At 45.6% G+C, this 21,173-nt stretch overlaps 2 protein-coding genes across 5 annotated transcripts in view; both read right to left on the bottom strand.

The window, feature by feature from the left end:
- Positions 1-5,463, bottom strand: part of exd3 (exonuclease 3'-5' domain containing 3) — a 137,622-nt gene extending 132,159 nt beyond the window's left edge. For 2 of the 4 annotated variants that reach the window (XM_052037326.1, XM_052037330.1), the window contains exon 1: positions 5,435-5,463. The gene's annotated coding sequence lies outside the window, so the exon portion shown is untranslated. The remainder of the gene's footprint in view (positions 1-5,434) is intronic. The other 2 variants (XM_052037332.1, XM_052037328.1) reach the window with 2 other exon arrangements.
- A 1,503-nt stretch (positions 5,464-6,966) lies between these two features.
- Positions 6,967-17,445, bottom strand: LOC127582260 (inter-alpha-trypsin inhibitor-like). Its single transcript, XM_052037426.1, has 4 exons — positions 17,360-17,445; positions 16,473-16,639; positions 8,289-8,462; positions 6,967-7,199 (listed from the first exon to the last, which is right to left on the bottom strand). Exons 2-4 carry the CDS (start codon positions 16,564-16,566, stop codon positions 7,168-7,170), a joined length of 300 nt encoding a protein of 99 aa, XP_051893386.1. The 5' UTR covers positions 16,567-16,639; positions 17,360-17,445; the 3' UTR covers positions 6,967-7,167.
- Positions 17,446-21,173: the final 3,728 nt, after the last annotated feature.

Raw genomic sequence — 21,173 nt, 5'->3', positions numbered from 1 at the left:
AATTTCAAATCATCATCCATTCTGGCTCTGTACCACATTTCCAGCATTCATTTTTTTGTTCTCTCCTCTTCCAGTAATTTCCGATATCATTTATCTTCCCCTATTTATGGCTCCAGACACACCGCCTGCTATTCACAAGCCTCCACCATCTTCTATCAACCAGTACTGCCATCACTTGTCTCCACCCTATCACAGACTTTCCTTTTAGTTCCCACTGCTCCTTCCCACTTTTGTCCTCAACCTAAAACTTTCTATATTTCCTGTTTTTCCCAGTTCTGCTGATGGTCGTGGGTGGAAACGTTAACTATGTTTCTCTCTCCACCAACACTGTGTGACCTGAGTATTTCTGGCACTTTCTGTTTTTAATTTCAAGGTTATTGTCCAAAAGTACAATGAGACTGATCCTAAAATCCCATAAAAAATGGTTTCAGCCAAGAAGGCTTTGAGTCACACCCACTTAAACTATTCAAGTTTATTGTCAAACGCACAAGTACAGTGAGGTACAGAGACAATGAAAAACCTGCTTGCATGACCTGATGGCGAGAGCAAAAGATGCAATATCTACTCGACAGTATTAACATCCAATAAACAAGTGAAATGACTGTGAAGCTTCTAGGTTGCCAGCCGAATCAAATTTGAATGGTACACAGAAGATGTGCCTATTTACTGAACAGACAGGACAACATGAGCTCAAGCTCTCCATGTACTTGGGTAAGGTTGAACTGCAAATTCCTTCATTGAACTTGCATATCATTGAGGAACTGAATCAGTCCATTTAGTCGCACAGGACTGATAGGATGACGTTAAGATGCAGCTTTTCTGCCATTGCTACCCTGAACATAAATCCGCCTTCCAACTTTCTGCTGGAGGAACAGTCACTCTTGAAGCACTCTTGAAACTATGACCCAAAAGTTAGCTTGGCCCTGGAGAGCACCTTGGGAAGTCATTAATTCCCAGGGCTCACATGACTGACTTCCGACAACCAAAATGATCTCCCTATAAACCATGACATCAACTACAAGTTTTCTTCTCGATTGCCATTGACCACTTTTACCAGGGCCCTTTGAGGCCACACTCAGCCAAATGCTCCCTTGATGTGAAATGCACTCACTCCCATCTCTGGCATTTTTGGTTTTTTCTGTGTACACATTTGGGCCAAGGCTACAATGAAGTCAAAAGCCGAGTGTACCTGGTAAGACTCAAACTGAGCATCAGTGAGCAAGTCCTTGGTAAGTGAGTGCGACAAGATACCATTGTGAATTGTATCTTCCATTATTTGCCAATGAAAAGCAGACAGATGGGATGGCCATTAATAAGGATACATATGAACAATTTTCCACCTTGGGGATGCCAGTTATTGCTATATTGGCTTCATTAATGGTGGTTCTGAAGGACATGTTTTTAGCCAGAATGTACTTGGGTTTACTGGCCTTGGCATTATTCACTGCTCATAGCTATTTCTTAATACACGGAGTTGTGATGCACTTTTTCCAGATCAACACTGTCCTTCAGCCTATACACCCTTCCTCTATTCCTTAGCCACCTCTTACTTCGGTCTCAGAGATTTCAGCCTCTGTCATTTCTGACCAAACCCTTTTTCTCCTCTTTTAAAAACCTGAAAAAATTAGTTTTTGAGTATTTGTCATGACTTCGCAGAAGTATGACAGAATCAGAAAGGGTTGATGTGTGATGTCTTCTGTCCCACCAGGGACCCAAACACCCTTGCCCATTGCTATACAACCAAAGATGCCTACCAAGCCACCCCCCCCCCCCCTCAACTTGGTAAGTCAGACCACCAGGCTGTGCTCCTCCTCCCTGCATACAACAGAAGCTGAAACGGGAGGATCCAGTACAGAAAGTCGTACAGTGCTGGTCTGAGGAAATAGATTAGCTTCTACACGATTGCTTTGAGTTGGTAGACTGGTCCATGTTCAAAGACTCAGCTGCCAGCCTTGATAAGTATGTCACCACCATCACAGACTTCATCAGCAAGTGTGTTGAGGAGTGTGTACCAAAGAGGACAATACAGGTGTTCCCAAACCAGAAATCATGGATAAACTGGAGATCCGCTCCCTACTGAAGTCTAGGACTGCAGTATTCAAATCAGATGACCCTGACCTATACAAGAAATTGAGATAAAACCTCCATAAAGCTATCAGAGGTGCCAAGAGACAACACCAGTCCAAAATAGAGTCCCAGACCAGCTGTCAGTTGTGACAGGGCTTACATGCCTTAACGGGCCAGAAAACAAAGTTGGGCAGCATTGCCAACCGCAGTGCATCCCTTCCCGATGAGCCTAAAGCATGTTTTGAACAGAAGGGGATTGGTTTGTCACCATCCACCCCGACAGCCTCCAATGCACCTGAACCCATAGTCACGATTGAGGACATAAGATCAGTCTTCCGGAGTGTGAACCCATGGAAAGCATCTGACCTGGACAGCGTCCCCGGCTGTGTCCTCAGATCCTATGCAGATCAGCTGGCAGGGATATTTGCAGATATTTTTAACCCCTCCTTGCTTCAATCTGAGGCTCCCACCTGCTTTAAGAAGACCACTATCATCCCAGCACCCAGGATGAACAAGGCAACATGCCTTAATGACTACCGCCCGGTGGCTCTGACATCCACCATCATGAAGTGCTTCGAGAGGCTGGTCATGGCACGCATTAACTTCAGCCTCCCAGACACCCTCAACCCACAGCAATTTGCCTACTGCTGAAACAGGTCTACAGCGGACGCCATCTCCCTGACCCTACACTCATCTCTGGAGCATCTGGACAGTAAAGACATGCAAGTTAGATTATTGTTATTTGACCACAGCTCTGCCTTCAATACTATAATTCCAAGCAAACTCATCACCAAACTCCGAGACCTCGGACTCAACACCTCCCTTTGCAATTGGATCCTTGACTTCCTGACCAACAGACCGCAATCAGTGAGGATAGGCAGCGATACCTCCAGCACGATTATTCTCAACACTGGTGCCCCACAAGGCTGCGTCCTCGGCCCCCTATACACTCATGACTGCATGGCCAGATTCTGCTTTAACTCCATCTACAAGTCTGCAGATGATATCGACATACTGGCCCCTATCTCAAATAACGATGAGTACAGGAAGGAGACAGAGAGCTTAGTAACTTGATGTCATGACAACAGAGCTGGTCATTGACTTCAGGAAAGGGGGCAGTGTACATGCACCTGTCTACATTAATGGTGCTGAGGTCGAGAGGGTTGAGAGCTTCGAGTTCCCAGGAGTGAACATCACCATTAGCCTCTCATGGTCCAACCACGTAGACACTATGGCCAAGAAAGTTCACCAGTGCCTCTACTTCCTCAGGAGGCTGAAGAAATTTGGCATGTTCCCATCGACCCTCACCAATTTTTATCGATGCACCATAGAAAGCATTCCATCTGGATGCATCATGGCTTTCTATGGCAACTGCTCTGCCCATGACCGCAAGAACCTGCAGAGAGTTGTGGACACAGCTCCCCACATTACAGAAACCAGCCTCCTCTCCATGGTCTCTGTCTATACTTCTTACTGCCTCGGTAAAGCAGCCAGCATAATCAAAGACCTCACCCACCCCAGACGTTCTCTCTTCTCCCCTCTCCTATCAGGCAAAAGATACAAAAGCCTGAAAGAAGGTACCACCAGGCTCAAGGACAGCTTCTATCCTAATGTTATAAGACTATTGAACGGTTCACTCATATGATCAGATGGACTCCTGACCTCACAATCTACCTCATTATGACCTTGCACCTTATTGTCTACCTGCACTGCACTTTCTCTGTAGCTGCTATACTTTATTTTGCATTCTGTTATTGTTTTACCCTCTACTACCTCAATGCACTGTGTAATGAACTGATCTGTATAAGATAAGATGTTTATTTATTAGTCACATGTACATCAAAACACAAGTGAAACACGTCTTTCTGCATTACTGAATGTTCTGGGGGCAGCCCGCAAGTGTCGCCACTCTTCTGGCGCCAACATAGCATGCCCATATCTCCTAACCTGTACGTCTTTGGAATGTGTGAGGAAACCAGAACACCCGGGGGAAACCCACGCAGACATGGGGAGAATGTACAAACTCCTTACAGACAGCAGCGGAAATTGAAACCAGGTCACTGTAATAGCATCATGCTAACCGCTACACTACCATGCTGATAGTATGCAAGACAAGTTTTTCACTGTGCCTTGGTACATGTGACAATAATAAACCAATTCCAATTACATATAACTACATAGTCCCTACACAAGAGTGCTGTGAAACTCATCATTTACTTACAACCACGCAACCTCTAAATTATGCATGCATGCCTTGGTACCACTTGCATCCAGTATTCCCAATATTAATGAACTGAGCATTAAAAAACAAGAGATTGGCATGTTTCTAAATTTTATACAAACTATTATAGCTTGATCAGAGATCCAAAGAATGAAGGGATCCAAACACTCAATTCAAAAAAGGAGATATGAACGCAGAAATTAAAAGTGAATCAGTCTAGCATCGTACAATCTAAAACAATATCAAAAAAATCATGATCCCTTGGAAGAAGGTAGAGTAATCAATAAAAGTGAACACAGATTTGTTAAAGAAAAACAGCATCTGACAAACTTGATTGGGCTTTCATGAGATAATGGCGAGTTTCATGCAAATTAACTTCCAGAAGCAAGTCCTGGACTTCCAGTCCCACATCAGACATTAGCAAAATCACACCCTCTAAGTCTAAAGGCACAGTGACAATGGGGGATATGAAAATGGCTAACAGACGGACAGTAGAGTATTGCCGAACAGTTGCTTTGCAGATAGAAGGAGGTTGCTGTTTGCCAGGAGATAGTATCACGAAGGTTTTTCTTTAAGTATTTATTTGCTTCAACTTGGGCAGATCAATCATAATTACAAAACACGGAAATGTAACCACTGAGGAGGATGGTCACAGACTCCAGCAAACTGGAGGATTTCTTACACAATATATTTCAAAAACGACCATTATTTTGAACAAAGAAGAAGCTGGACAAATAGAGAATTTTAAATCCTTGTAAGGGAAAGTTAAATTTGCTGGCTCAGGACGCCGTTAATGTTTCACAGCCGCTGGAATACCTGAAATGGGTAAACAGGATGTGGGGAAAAGTCTGAGGTACCTTTGAGAGACACCCAAAGGACCCCGCACCCCCCTGAGGGTCCACCTCCCCCCCCCCCGATGGACCCACCACCACCCCCGAGGGACACCGCCCCCCCCCCGAGGGACACCCAGACCACGGATCCCCCTGAGGGCCCCCACCCCCGAGGAACACCCAAAGGACCCCACACCCCCCGAGGGAGCCCCCTCCCCTCTGAGGTATTCCCAGAGGGACCCCCCCCCCACCCCCGAGGGAGCTCCTTCCCCGCCCCGCCCGGCCCCTCACAGCGAACACCATTCAGTCCTCTCACCGAGCTGCCGCCGTTGTTTCCCCCATGTTGTCAACCGCAGAATCACTTCCGGGGGAGGGGGTGAAGCTCCTACCTCATATCCTGTTCAGAGGCTCAGACCTTCTTTCCCAGGTTGGTGTCCGGCGGCAGCCGCCATGTTAATGAGGGCAAGGTCCCTGGAGCTGTGGGGCGGGAGGTACCGGCTCCTCAGCCCCACCCACAACTCACTGCCCCCCCCCCCCCACTCTTCCCAACACCGTCCTCCACCACTCCCCACCTTCCCCAACTCATCCACCCTGCCCCACCGCAGCGACACAGCCTTCCCAACTCACTGCCCCGGTTCACCATTACCCCCACCCAGTGAACTCACTGTCCTGCCCACTCACCGCCTCCACAACTCCCAAATCCCTGCCCCATCCAAACACTCCCCCAACTCCTCCCCCCCCCCCAAAGACACAGTCTCCCAATGCCTTGCCCCAGCCTGCAACACACTGAGCACCCATAACCACACCTCCCCCCAATGAACCACCTCCCATTCGTTGTTGCTACGCCCTGAAAGCACTGTCACCCACTCCAGATGTGCTCTTCACCCTCAATGAACCATTCCTCCAACACACCGAAAACCTCACACGCCCCTAATGCACCAAACCCTACTCTACAAACTTCACACCACCCAGCCTACAAATTACACAGGCAAAGCAAACCCCACCTCACCAACCACAGAACCCCACACAACCTACCCCACACTCTCACCCTACAAATTACACAAACATCCTCTACAAACTGCACAGAGCTTGCAAACTGCACAACCCTCCCTGGAAACTACACACAGCCCACACTACAAACCGTACACACATACACCCTACAAAGTACATCAACCCTAGCTACGATCTATACAAGTACATACCCCTCCTTACAAACTGTACAACACTCCCTACACACTACAGCCTATAAACTACATGTATTACCCCAACATCATACATGCCCAATCCTGTAAATTACACATAACCCACCCTAAGACCACCACATAAATGACCCTTCAAACTGCATTCACCCAACACCACAAATTACACACAATCTGCCCTACAACTATACAAATTGCACCCTGCAAGTCACACATACCCAGGTCTGCAAGCTACATATCTTGATGCAGGCTCTCAACCTGAAAGCTCAACCATCCCTTTGCCTCCATGGATGCTGCCTGACCTGCTGAGTTCCTCCAGCAGTTTGTTTTTGCTAAAATCTACTCCTGCTGTCTTGCAAACTACATACACCTCTCCTTACAACTGCATACACCCCTCCCTACAACAAATACAAAATCTATCCTTTAATCTACCCACACTTAACACAACAAACCACCCATAGCCCCCCATAAATGTCACACATACTACACCCTGAAATTTACACCCATCCACTCTACATACTACACACAGACTCCCAACAAATTATACTCACTACAATAAAACTATTTTCAAGGAAAGACTCTGGGAATTACTTGTGTGGAACTGATTATTACACGTTTAGCAATCCACATTCTGGAGACAGACAACAGATTCATTTGATTATTTGGTGTTTATTGATGAATATATTAAAGAACATGGTCACTCTATTGAACATGAGCATGTGCAAGTTCCTTGCCTCTGCCATTTGTTTTTAGAATCAGACTCTTGTTCCCTGTGTGAGCCACTGCTTTAAATCGTTGTTTCTAATCATTACTTCCAGTGTTGTCCTTAAACTTTTATTCCTGGCTAGGTTTACTTTGGAACAGCCAGAAGCTCATCCTCCCCTGGAAAAGAGAGAGAGATTATTTACCTTTGGCTCGTCACAGGCAGAACGCAACAGTGTGACACCTTGGAGGATGGTCTGGAAGATTAGATCACATGGGATCCAGGGTGAGCTAGCCAATTGGATACAAAATTGGCTTGGTGGTAGGAGTCATGGAATTTAACTCAGATAAGTGCAAAGTGATGCATTTTGGGAAGTTAAACAAGGGCAAGGCTTACACAGTAAATGGCAGGACCCTTTGGAGTGTTGTAGAACAGAGAGAGACCTAGGGGTACAAGTACATAGTTTGCTGAAAGTGGCAACACAGGTAGAAAGGGTGGTGAAGAAGGCATAAGGCACGCTTGCTTTCATCAGCTGTGAGTCATGTTGGAGTTGTACAGAACATTGGTTAGGCCACACTTGGAATATTGTGCGCAGTTTTGGCCACCAGGCTTCAAGAAGCATGTCACTAAGTTGGAAACGGTGCAGAAATAATTCATAAGGATGTTTTCCTAGACTGGAGGGCTTGAGTTATAAGGCAAGATTGGATAAGTTGGGGCTGCTTTTCATGGAGCATAAGAGACTGAAGAGTGACCTTATAGAGGTTTATAAAAATTATGAGGGGCATAGATAGGGTAGATTGTCACAGTTTTTTTTAGGGTAGGGGAGTCTAAAACTGGAGGGTATAGAGTTAAGGTGAGAGGGGAAAGATTTAAAGGAGATCTGAAGGCAGGTTTTTCACACAGAGGGTGGTAGGTATGTGGAACGAGCTGCCAGAGGAGGTGGTAGAGGCAGGTAATTACAACATTTAAAAAACATTCAGACAGGTACACAGATAGGAAAGGTTAGAGGGTAACAGGCCAAACACAGGCAAATGGGAATAGTTTGGATAAGCATCTTAGTTGGCATGGACCAGTTGGGCTATAGGGCCTGTTTCTGTGCTGTATAACTCTATAAATCTATGAAAATACACCAGAGGTAGCACAGTGGTTGGTGATCCCGAGTTTGACCTCATCCAGTTCCATGGAGCTGAAATAACGAGGCGAATCAGCTCAAAGCCATCATCAGCTGGAGTTTGTGGGAACAGGAGACTACAAGGAACATCCAGCACCTTCTGGGATTGCGTCGCAGTACTCCACACACTCCTTCTTCGTGTAGAACTTGTTCCCGTTGCCTTCACACCCACCGTACATGAAGGTGACACATTTGCCAGCAACAGAATCAAATGCCCAGAGATCAATGCTCTTTCTGCAAGGGCCGACTTCTATGGGCAATCTGCAGGCAGCTGTGACAGAGGAAGAAAAGAGGAATAAGAAGCAAGATTGATGGCAGTGGTTATACACTGGTTAAAAAGCTCAGGAGAGGACACTGAGTCACCAGTGCGATACTGACAGATTGTTACACTAGGAGTGATGGACCCTAAATATAGCCAGTTATTCCCACTGAGACCGCAGTAATACACGAATGTGACAACTTTACCGAGCAATGGAGAAATCAACAATCTGTTACAAACTGGACAGTTTCCCGCCCTTACATCAAAGGCCGGTAGACACTGTTACTATAGAAATAATGGCACTGTTAATGAAGGGACACTGGTGGGATGCTCACCCTTACTTGTAGGTCATTGACTTGCTGTGCCAGTAGGCGCTCAGGAATAAGGAACAATTATTCCCTGAGATGCTAATGCTCAATGTCTGTGCAGACCCGGAAATAAGCGCACACTTCAAGGAACAGCAGTGTAAAGTTACTGGACGGTCACTATTACCGGGGTGACTGACACATTATCTTGTAAGCAGACAGGCTGGACACCCACTCTCATCAGATGTATAATGACCCATGGATACTTAAGTAACTTAGATAGGATTCACACCATTACCAAAGGAATACTAATCCACATTTACAGTCACCATACCGTCAGACTCTCATCATTACCAGGCAGCTGTTGACTCACTTTTGCTGTTTGAAAACAAACAGGAGATGACACATACAGAGGGGTACTGTTACAGAGGGGCTGCAGGATGAACTCTCATTAGGGGATTATGGACACAGTGTTTGTGTAGAAACACAGGGTGGGGAGTGGAAGGTGTCCTTCTCCAAATGGGTATTGGCCTACAGTTACTGCAGCAATACTGGCTTGTCCTAACTTTCTGTCTGAGCAGAATCCCAGACTTTACTGAGCAAAGAGTACTGCTGGTTCAAGCAGGTACCAGAGACATAGACATGGAGAGACACAACACGGAAGCAGGCCCTTCAGCCCACCGAGTCCATGCTGACCATCAACCATCCATCCACACCAATCCTACATTAATCCAATGTTATTTTCCCCACATTCTCAGCATGAAAGACTGCCATTTCCTGAAGGATATACTGTGCAGGGAGCTGGCCCTAAACAAAGATCAGAGCGCACAAAGCTTCACCTCATTTCAACATTGATACTGAAAAGCGGAAACAGTACAGCTGAATAATAAAAACTCACAGATTCTGAAATAAAAACAGAAAATACTGGAAACACTCAGCAAGTCAGGCAGAGAGAAACAGTTAACGTTTCAGGTCTATAAACTACAACAAAACGTTATCGGTGCCCTGCCAGGGAGGGGCATGTTTCCACAATAATCAGTGGTCTCAACAGTTGCTCCACAATAGTTGGCTACACCGATCAAAGGTCTCAGGTCACCCAGTATCATCAGCCAATGAGATGTGACACCTGTGCCCGACTCTCTTTCCAGAAGTGACTCATTTAGTCATCAGATGAGGTGCTGTAGGTGAAGTGGCCTCTCCAGAGACCTCAGCCCATAGTATATCCCTCGGGGAATGGCTGTCTTTCATTCTGAGTACCCGCCTGAAGCAGCTTGATGGATTCTGGGGTTCTGTTGGAATCCATCATCTCCTGCAGGTGAGATGATGCCGGCCAGCCACAGGCTGGACTCACTATTACCAGAGGGATAATCTGTGGGGCTTGCTTGATCCGGCCCCTGCCTCGAATTCAACTCCCACGGGGTGCCCACTGTTACGTTGCCCTTTGCAGATGCCCAGCTGTTCGGTGAGGTAGTTCGAGCTGCAACTACAGACCAGGCCTCAGGCCCTGGCCCTTCCTGCCCTAATGGCCTCTGACAACTCAAAAGACAATCCCACTGTTCCTAAATCTCTCTCAAGAGACAGGAGAAACAGGCAAACAGTTTAAAAAAAACAAAATTCATTTACTAAAATTTATGTTACAAAAATAATAAATTGATTTTAAAACATATAACTTGTTAAAATTTATAAAAGCATTCATTTAGTTCAAGTGAACAAATGTCTCAGCTCCTCCAGCTCCTGAGTCGCAGGTTATCTCTCCGTGCAGGTCTGCAGCCCTATTGAAGCAAATGGGGCCATGTTGCAGTGTCGGTCATTGTTGGTGTGAAGCTGAGGAGCAGATATCAAGGTATCCAGCCCAGCAGCTCAGTACCTTATGGAACCCCTGCTGGACTCAGTGCTCGGCTCAGGGCAGACCAAGAACTACAGGTACCAGACCAACAAGCAAGCTGCTGGAGGAACTCAGTGGGTCAGGCAGCATCTGTGGGTGGGAAATGAATAGTCAACTTTTCAAGTTGAGACCATTCATCTGGACTGAGCATCTGCAGTCTCTCGTGTTTCCATTTTTCTACTCTATGTCCACTTTGAAGAAGTTTTCCTCTTCTCTTCGATGACTTCTGTGAGACCATCTCTCACTGCTCCCCCTCTGTGATCTCTGCTGCTCTCCAGCTCTTTGACCATACTCGCTACCACAGCCATGCGTTCTTCCTCAGTACTGAGTCCAGCCGAAGGGTCTCAACCTAAAACGTCAACTGTCCATTTCTCTCCACAGATGCTGCCTGACCCGCTGAGTTCCTCCAGCATCTTGTGTGTTGCCAGAGATTCCAGTCTCTCGTGCCACCACAGGTACCTGCACTGGAGCCAACAGTTCTCTACAAAATCGCCAGCCAGCGTCAATGCATCCAGGCCAATGACACACTGTCTACTTCTTCTTAGGCTGCCCCTTGCAATCAAGGATGAAGTGCTTCCACTCTGTGAGAGTAGAAGATCCTCTCCCACCGGCCCTCCTGAACTTCCAGTGCACTCCTCCAGCTGGGATCTAGGAGTGCACTGGAAGTTCAGGGGGGCTGGTGGGAGGGGATCTTCACTGTAGGAATGCAGGTAAGACAATAACTATTACCAGAGAGCTATTAACCAAACATTACAGTAAAGGTACTCACTCTTAATTCACTATAATGGACACTCACTATTAACAGTGATCACTGACACAATAGCCTAAAGACTGGATTCAACCTTTGCTGGTGTGCTGCACATCTGCTGTGTATGGCACTAATGTCCAATCCAATCCCCAGCTAAGATTCATGAAATTTGCCAAAAGCACCATCAGAACTGATGATAATGGTCTGAACACAGAATCAGGTGTTGAAACACCGCCTGCACAGTTTCGAGCAGACCTCACCCGATTTCTGACACAAGGGCAGCAGCACTTAAAGGCTACTTCACTGAGGTAAGTAGACAATGGTGACACATTCTGGTTGCCATGGAAGAGAGAGGCTGCAGGAGAGAGGGAGAGAACTCCACAATATTCAGAGTGACACTGAGTAATGGTGGCAGGCACAGAGAGCAAGATGGAGCTCCTGTGTATCAGGAGACACACCCGGGCTGCCATCTGAACACACACACACACACACACACACACACATATTAGGCAGTCCCCTTGGGAACAAGGATGACTAATCTCACTGCTGCACATCATTAGCAGGGCAGTCACGGTAGTGTAGCGGTTAGCATTACACTATTACACCGCCAGCGATCCGGATTCAATTTCAGCTGCTGTCTGTAAGGAGTTTGTACGCTCTCCCTGTGTGTCTGCGTGGGTTTCCTCCGGGTGCTCCGGTTTCCTTCCACATTCCAAAGACGTACGGGTTAGGAAGTTGTGGGCGTGCTATGTTGGCGCCGGAAGCGTGGCGACACTTGCGGGCTGCCCCCAGAACACTCTACGCAAAAGATGCATTTCACTGTGTGTTTCGATGTACATGAGACTTATCATCAGGTCCGTGAATTAGGCTCAAGATGATGCCGGAGTGTGGTAACTCGTTGCCAGCTGCTCCCTGCAGATCTACTCATTACTTCTATTATAATCATCCTAAACCAACCAATGAAACCGGAGAAATTTGTGCTGTGCCAAGGTAGATCACACAGGAAGTACCCAAGCAAATTCCCTGATGGATACAATTTTACCCAGAGGTGATCACCAGGGCAATCTAATTGGGTGAAGTCACTTTTATGTTCAACTTGCCTGTAAAATTGGTGCAAGTGGGTCCAATTTCCAGGTCAATGGTAGTGTTGGTATAATGACTCATTGTATGTGCAGGAACGTTGATTATGCATTTACTATAATCTGTGAGATAATCTGTCGCAGTTACTTAAGAAAATCAGGCTGCATACTCACTATTACCACAGGTTATGGACACAATCTCTGTATCCAAATATGTGCTTGAAACTTGCTGTTGCAGGGGGATACTAGGCACACTGACTGGACACCACAAACCTGAGGATATTATCTCTGGTGCTGGAAATACTCAGAAGATCAACCAGCATGTGTGGAAAGAGAAATGTAGTTAACGGTTCAGGTCAGTGACCCTGCATCGGAAGACAATCATGTTTTAAGTTGCAGCAAGGGGGGGGGGGGGGGGTGTCAAGGGAACAAAGGGAATGTCAGTGATCGGTTGGAGACCAAGGTTGTCCTGGTGAAGCAATGGCCTCAAAGCTAAGTAATGATTGAGTGACGGTAGCTCAAGAGACAATAAAACTCACATTGTAAAATTGTGAACCACAGAACACAGTAGTTGCTGTAAATCTGAAATAGTGTTGGATATACTCAGCAGATATAGTAGCCTCCACAGAGGGAAAAAAAACTGAATTAATGACCTTCCATCAGAACTTGCTGGTTCATGGCATGGGATGGTTATTGAAATTTGAATTCAATATTGAGTCCTGAGTCCTGAGGGCTGCGAGAGACCCCGGTGGAAGATACAGTGCTGTTCCTTGTTGTTACACTTGGCTTTGTTGGAACGGTGTAGCCGGGGTGGGAATGGGAGTTGGAGGGAGAATTGAAGTGATGGACTGGAAGCTCAGAGTCAGGCTTACAGACTGAACAACGGTGTCCTGAAAAGTGATCAACCGATCTGCGTTTGGTTTGTAGAGGAGACCACATCATGAGCACCAAATACAGTACACAGAAGTGCAAATGAACCGCTGTATCACCTGAAAGGACAGTCTGGGTCCCTGGATGGTGGTAAAGGATGAGTTAAAAGGACAGGTGGACTGCCTGATCTGCTGGGGTGTTTCCAGCATTCTCTGTTTTTGCAGATTTCCAGTAACTGCTGTGTTGTGCCTCTCACAGTTCCAGCATGTCCCCCTGTTTCTTATTCCCCCTCGAATTATCCACCTTCTCTATTAACTGGATGGGTCAGAAAGCATTATGTCACCTGGACAATATTGGCCTCCACCGTATTACAGACATTCCTCTGTTCTCTCCACCCCTTCCTCTATATTGCAACTTAAAACATACTTATTTTCTGATGAAAGGTTGTTGATCTGAAGTGTTCACTTTGTGTCTTTCTCCACATATGCTGCCTGACTTGATGAAAGGTTCCAACATTTTATTTCAGGATTCCATCATTTGCATTTTTTTTGTATTTTGGATAAAATCGCTGTTACTGCAGGAAGCAAAAATATCAGCACAGGCACAGAGCAGGAGAATTTAAATGAGCTTTTAGTATAAAAAACGAGACGAGCACTAGGGCCAGGAGTAATTTAATAGCTATAATATTTTAAGCTTTTTATTTATTCGTTAAGTGAGTTTCATTCACGCGTAACTTAATCAATTCAGTAGCCGAGGAGAAATCGTAAACTGGAGTTAGTGATCCAATGCAACAGAATAAGACAATTTGAGATGGCAGAACAGACAGTGTGTGGAGTTCCTGGAGGCCTCTGTGCCTCCGGAGAAGTAAGTCTGCAGCAAGTGTCCAGGAGCCACAGATTACAATTGCTGAGATGAAATATGAGGGAAGGTGGGGGGGGGGGGGGGGGCAGCTGCCTGGATTCTATGGTCTGAGAGACTGACATGGCCCTTTGGTTGTGTTGAGAAAGGAATTGGAATTGGTTTATTATTGTCACATGTACCGAGGTACAGTGAATGCATACCATTCATACAGATCAATTCATTACACAGTGCATCGATGTACTACAAGGTAAAACAATAACAGAATGCAGAATAAAGTGTAACAGCTACAGAGAAAGTGCAGTGCAGGTAAACAATAAGGTGCAAGGTCATAACGAGGTGGATAAGATAAAATAAGATTTCTTTATTAGTCACATGTACATCAAAACACACAGTGAAATGCATCTTTTGTGTAGAGTGTTCTGGGGGCAGCCCGCAAGTGTCGCCATGCTTCCGGTGCCAACATAGCATGCCCACAACTTCCTAACCTGTACATCTTTGGAATGTGGGAGGAAACCGGAGCACCCGGAGGAAACCCACACAGACACACAGGGAGAATGTACAATCTTCTTATAGACAGTTAGCCAAATTGAATACAGGTCACTGGCACTGTAATAATGTTACGCTAACCGCTACACCACTGTGCCTGCCCTTGTGAGGTCAAGAGTCCATCTGACATTCATCTGACTCTGAATGTAGCTGTGCAGAGGGACAGTACAGTCAGAGGAACAGATACTGTTCTCTGAAACCACACTGGAAGTTCTGGAGGTTGTGTTCTGTTCCTGGTGCCAGGGTTAATGACATTTTCTCCAGGCTGGAGAAGAACAGAGTGGGAGGGGAAGAATCCAATTGTCAATGCAGGAACCAATGACAAAGTTAGAATTAAGAATAAGATTCTGCTGAACGACTTTGAGGAAGTGGGGGAAAATCAGAACCTCAGAGGTGTTAATGCTGGATTGTTATCTGAGCCACGTGCTATTTACCACAAGGATAAGCAGATTAGAAAGTTAAATGCAGGGTTTAGAGTGGTTTTGCTTCAAGAGGCACCATGGTAACAGAGTGCTGACATGTAGAATCAGTGTTTTGGCAAAGCAGATGACCAAGGTAGTAAATGGGGATTTAAATTAGGTGTAGAGAAGGAAGTAGGAAGTGGAGTGGGGACTGTGGCGGGGGGGGGGGGGGGGGGGGGGTGGGATTCAGGAAAGAGCAAATGAAAAGCGGCACAAGAAAACATCAGCAGAAAATGCTGGAAACACTCAGCAGGTCAGACCGCATCTGTGGGACAAGAAACAGAGTCAACATTTTAGATAGAAGACCCTTCATTGGGAAGGACACAAAGGAAGCATAGTCTGGAACATGACACCTCACTATGGAGGTGAGGGAGAAAACACAAAATGACAAACCATTCAGATGAAGGGTCTCGACCCAAACGCCGACTGTCTGATTCCCCCGACAGATGCTGCCTGACCTGCTTGAATTCCTCCAGCAGCACATTTTTGAACGACAAACCAGTTAGTCTAAGATCAGTAGTGAGGAAATGCTAGGATCTATTACTTAGAAAATGATATAGAAAATAATAGTAGGACTGGGCAGAGTCAATGCACACTCGTGAAAGGCAAATCATGCTTAACAAATCTGTTCAATAGTTTTGACGTTGTAAATAGCTGAATAGTTACCATAACCAGAAGGATACTGGCATTGTTCCTGTAGGAATGGTGGCTGGTCTCTCACCAGGACGAGAGAGATAGCAATGTACTCTTACTAGAGGGCCCTTTGCGCTGACACACACTGATACTAACTGGACATTGACTGATGTTTGTCTGACTGTGGAGTTGTGAGAGCAGGACATTCCCCCTCACTAAACAGATATTAGCCTGCTGTTACAATTGTAATTCAGGATGGACACTCACTGTCACAAGAGAGATTTGACTCATGGTTACTATGGGAACACAGGCTGGATTCCCACAATTACAAGAGGGTGTATCTCAGTATTACTGTGGGAATACAGGCTGGGGCCTATTCACTCACTGTTGCCACTGCAAAACAGACTGACACAAACTATTACCAGAGGGTTATTGGCTTGGTGTTTTTGTAGAATATAGGCTGGACACTTGCTGTTACATGGGGTACGTTGATTTGCCATTACTGTGAGAATATGGGAAAGGACACCCTCTGAGAGTTGACTATTGACTTATTCTGCCTTTATAGCCACAGGAACGTGCATTGACAATTACCATGAGATGCCTACTGAGGATTAGTTTGTTCTTGGTAACTTACCTACAGTCCGGCAGGTGTGCAAACATTGCCGTTCAGTGACAAAATTATTCGCGTTTCCGAGACAGCCGCCATAAGTAAACGGTTCACAGGTCATCGAGGATTGGTTATAGAAGAATTTGTTATTAACTTGGAAGCATGGACCAGTATCAGCTCAAGTTGGCAGGATTCTTGGTACAAAAGGAAATCAACAATGTTAACATTAACAAACGTACAAAACATACAAACCAAATGACAGGGAGTCAGGAAGCTAGTCACCCTATGCCAAAATACTGATACATAGGAACAAATCCACCTCCCTCACTTCGATCCTGAGATTGGGTCCAGGAATCAGGAATTCCAGCTACACAATTAGACTGGAGAAGCTGAGTTTGTTCTCCTTGGAGCTGAGCAGTTTGAGAGGAGATTTCATCGAGGTCCCTTATAGTCAGAAATGGGTATTGAAGGTTATGGGCCAAGTGTTGGTAAATGGGATTGGTGGACTCAAGGGCCCGTTTCCGTGCAGAATGACCCTATTGCTCCACATTCTGCTGTGCCTGGTCTTCTGCCTGAAGCAGCATCTAGTACTCTAACCAGTGCTGTGCCAAAGCAGTATTTAATACGCTGCCCAGCCCTGGTACAACACACCACACTTTGTACATGGCAGTGCCACTAGTCCTGTTACCATTTTTGCAGCCAACGCCATGCCTGATCTGGTAATCAACTCATCGCTGGGCAATTCCCAGCACCGTGACCAGCGTTGGCCCAGTGCTGTAACTAGTGGCACCTTGCAACTAATGTCCAAATTGCTGATTTACCTCTTGCCTCCACCCCCCACCTCCCCTGAGCCCTGCTGGTTGCAGTAATGAGTGCAGTGGTTTGCCCTTCGCTGTATCCAGTGCTGCACCCACCTTCATTTGCCTCAGTGGCCTCAAAAGCAGATCCTTCCACATCTCCGAGCGCCCTCCTTGCACGATCCTTGCACAGAAAGAGGAATGAAGAAAAGGTTCTGATTTGATTAGACACTGACCCTAAAAATGGTGCAGAAATATGAAGCATTTTCTTGCTTTGTTTAAGCTGCATCATTCCTAAGAGTTATATAAAAATCACATTTCTTTTATAAACTAGATGTTTTTTAATAACAGTCCTGGCACACTACAAGCAAATTTGCCATGCTTCTCAACCTTTTGTGTGCAAGAACATTCATAAGCAATTTGAAACATTAAACCAATCAGTTCATTAATGGGTTGAACTAGTTTTTGTTACATTGCAACCGAGAACACTGGCTCAATACATTTCCTGCCACCGATCCCTGGAACACTCCATTCTGTACACCTCTCAGGTAGTCCAGAGATCTTTTTTTTAAATTTTATTTTTAAATTTTATATACAGCATGGTAACAGGCCCTTCAGGCCCAACGTCTTGAAGACCGTATAAGTTACGTCTGCCTTGTCCAGTCTCATCATTTACTTCAAAACCTTCAGTCAGATTCATCAACCATGAAACTGTTCAGTCTCTTATCCTGGTGTTATTTCCTGACGATATATCTTGGGCCATTTGGTTTATAAGTTCTTTGCTTTCACTGCTCATTTTGCTTAAATAACAGTAACATTCACATTTTTCCAATCTAAGGAAATAGTTTCCAAGTCGAGACAAGTATGGAAGATTGTAGGAATCTGCAATGTTCTCATCTGCTTCCGTTATAGTTTTGCGAACAGTATCTCATCCCAGGAATTTGTCAGCATTTAGTGTTATTATTTTCTTTATTACGGTTATTTTACTTACAGAGAGTTTAGTGAATCCCTGTCTCTGATTCAATATTAGTTCTGACAAAGGACATTCTGCATTCTCTCTCCACAGATGCTGCCTTACCTGTTGAGTGTTTCAAGCATTTTCTGTTTTAATTGAACATTAGTCTCCTTGGTGTGAGCCAGCAGAGGCCCAGGCTAGTTTGGTGGCTTATCTTGAGCTGCTGTTTTGATCTTTGGCTCTCGGTAGGGGCTGTGTTTGCAGACATGTGCACTCAGCAGGCTGGAAGACAATAAACTTCCTAAAGGATTAAACTCAGCCTCCACTTTCTCCGTATGATAAAATATCCCCCAATCATTTCCCTACTGCCACTGGCCAGTCAAATCACTACTCCCTTCAGCAACCAACTCTTTTTCTATGTATTCATTCTATTCAGTCTCATTTTCCTGATTACCCTAGTTCCATTCTTCCTCATTATTAAAGTTACTCTACCCTCACTAACACTTCCCTATCTGTCACGCACAGGTTCTGCTTAGGTATAGAATGATAGGAACTTATGCCACACGAGGAGGCCACTCTGCCAACTGTGTCCAAGCAAGGTGAAAATGGAGCTGGTTTGGGATCTCCCACTTCCCAGTCCTTGGTCTGTATTGGGCAGGTTAGAGCCATCAGGTGCTGACCCAGATGGAGGTTTCTGCCTCTACCACTCTTTCAGACGATGAGCTCCAAACCCTGAACCCTCCGAGTAACATTTCCTCACTCCCTGCCAACAGGACTGCTGTCCACCAGTTACGGACCACTCAGGCAATTGAACTAAATCCTTCCAGTTCACCTTGACTGGAGCTCCCATGGTTTTGTATCACAATTAACTTACACCTTCAGGCAGTGTCTGTGGAGAGAGAAGCAGAGTCAACTTTTTGGATGCTGGCCGGTCAGCTGAGTATCTCCAGCATTTTCGGTTTGAGGTCAGATTTCCAGCAGCTGAAAGGTCTTGCCTTTAAATTACACCTCACTTTCCTCTTTTGTATAAGCCCAGTCCAGTTCATTTGTCCTAAGGCCAGACAGTCTGGAAGTGAAGCTGTGTCATGTCATACAGGCAATTGTTGAGGTAATTCGGCGCAAGCTGTGAATCTGCATAAAGGATGTCATTTTGAGTTGTCGGCTCCAACCTGTCCGGTTGCTTCAATTTTTCACTAATCCATCTAAATCTGCATTTAATGTCCAGTGGTTATCAGAGTTAAGCACCAATCAATGCCACTGTTCAGTCCAAAGTACACAAGTTACACCATTAACAACAACCCTCTAACCTGCTGTACCAGATTTATTACATTAACTACAGACTGTACACCAGAATTAGAATATTAACTACAGCTCCCAAGCCCAGTGCACCAGAGTTATTGCATCAACTACTGTTCCATAGGCCAGGATGTCAGAGATACTGCAATAACTACTGTTGATTATACCAGCATACTAGTCACAGCATCAGCTTAAGTTGCTGAGCATAGTATACAAGAGTTACTGAATTAACTACTGATCCTTATCCCAGTGTATTGAATTACTAAATCAACCACAATCTCTTAGCTCAGTTCACCAGTTACTATATTAACCATTGCCCAGTGTACCAGAACAGTCACAATAATTACTGTCCCTTATACCACTGTAATAGTTACAGCATTAACCTCAGTGTCTAAAGCCAGTGTTCTAGAGTTACAGAATTAATTATAGTCTCTGAGCCCCATGTTCCAGAGTTACAGCAGTAAGTACAAGCCCTGAGCCCCATGTACCAGAGTTCCTACAACAACTACAGACCAAGTCAAGGATAATAGTGATAGCATTAACTACATAACCTAAGCCTAGTATACCAGAGTTACTGCATTAACTACAGTCTCTAAGCCCAACATACCAGTTACAGCATTAACTGTGGTCCCTTACCCAGTGTACAAGAGTTATTATGTAACTACAGTCCCAGAGCCCATGTACCAGTTATACCCAACATGGATTACCTGATTCACATTAAAGTTTTCCCAAAGCAGAAAATCAGCATTTCTATTCCGTGGGATAGCTTTCCCTGTCCCCAGCAACTGCACAGCAAGGAGGAGCGACAGAATGCACCACATTGTCGTTGGTCTGTTCCAAAATAAGACGGTAACGTAGAACGGCCGGGAGTTATCAGGCAGACGATGTCCCAATCCCAGTGTATGTGGAGCACTGATTGCTCAAAGGTCCATGTTGACTTTTTTTGTTACTCATTAATCACAACTTGTTGGAGTTACGGAGAAACCAGCAGAACCCTTAAGGGGGCACATCAAGCGGTCTGAGTTTGGGATATCAGAACCAGGTCAGAGACTGATTAGGAGAATTGGATTATTTGGTGATCTTAGCCCTGTGCAGGTTATTACTTGTTATCCCTCCTCACCGAACAAGAGGATCGGCCCCCGGTCAACAAGGAGTGCAGACGAGAATGTTGGGAGCAACACCAGGCTCACCGAAACATCTTGAGGCACAGCCTTGTGAACCCATAACACGGGACTAGTTGCGTACGAGGCAACAAAAACAGCATATGACAGACAGAATGATCAGTCTCACAACCAGTGGATCAGACCAGAGCGCCACAGTCTGGTCATGAACAGTGAAGTGGTGGACAATTAAACAGCTTAGCAGAAGGAGGGGGGTCTGAGACCATCCCCGCCCTCAATGATGGCAGGCCGCAGCATGCTAAAGAAAAGGTTGAAGCATTTGTGATCATTTTCAGCTAGAAGTGTCATAGAACATAGAATAGTACAGCAGAAGAACAGGCCCTTCAGCCTACAATGTCTGTGCCGACCATGATCCCATCTGCCTGTACAAGGTCCATATCCCTCTATTCCCTGCTGGTTCAAATGTGGAATAGATGTTCCATCTCAGATTTCCCCCTCCTGAGATCCGCACCATCACAGAATCCAGTCGCTTCAGCCAATTCGATTCTCTCCGTGAGAT

Source organism: Pristis pectinata, chromosome 23 (genome assembly GCF_009764475.1).
Source record: "Pristis pectinata isolate sPriPec2 chromosome 23, sPriPec2.1.pri, whole genome shotgun sequence".
Lineage (NCBI taxonomy): Eukaryota > Metazoa > Chordata > Chondrichthyes > Rhinopristiformes > Pristidae > Pristis > Pristis pectinata.
The sequence above is the reverse complement of the archived record's forward strand: the minus strand, read 5'-3'. Positions and strand labels throughout refer to the sequence as shown.

Bases quoted from the DNA above. Each gene is read 5' to 3' on its own strand.
- LOC127582260 (XM_052037426.1), bottom strand. From the start codon at position 16,566: ATGACCTGTGAACCGTTTACTTATGGCGGCTGTCTCGGAAACGCGAAT. The intron at 8,463-16,472 runs GTAAGTTACCAA...CCTCTGTCACAG, and splicing joins GCACACCTGCCGGACTGTAG to CTGCCTGCAGATTGCCCATA. The intron at 7,200-8,288 runs GTGCTGGATGTT...TCTCTTTTCCAG, and splicing joins CTGCGACGCAATCCCAGAAG to GGGAGGATGAGCTTCTGGCT.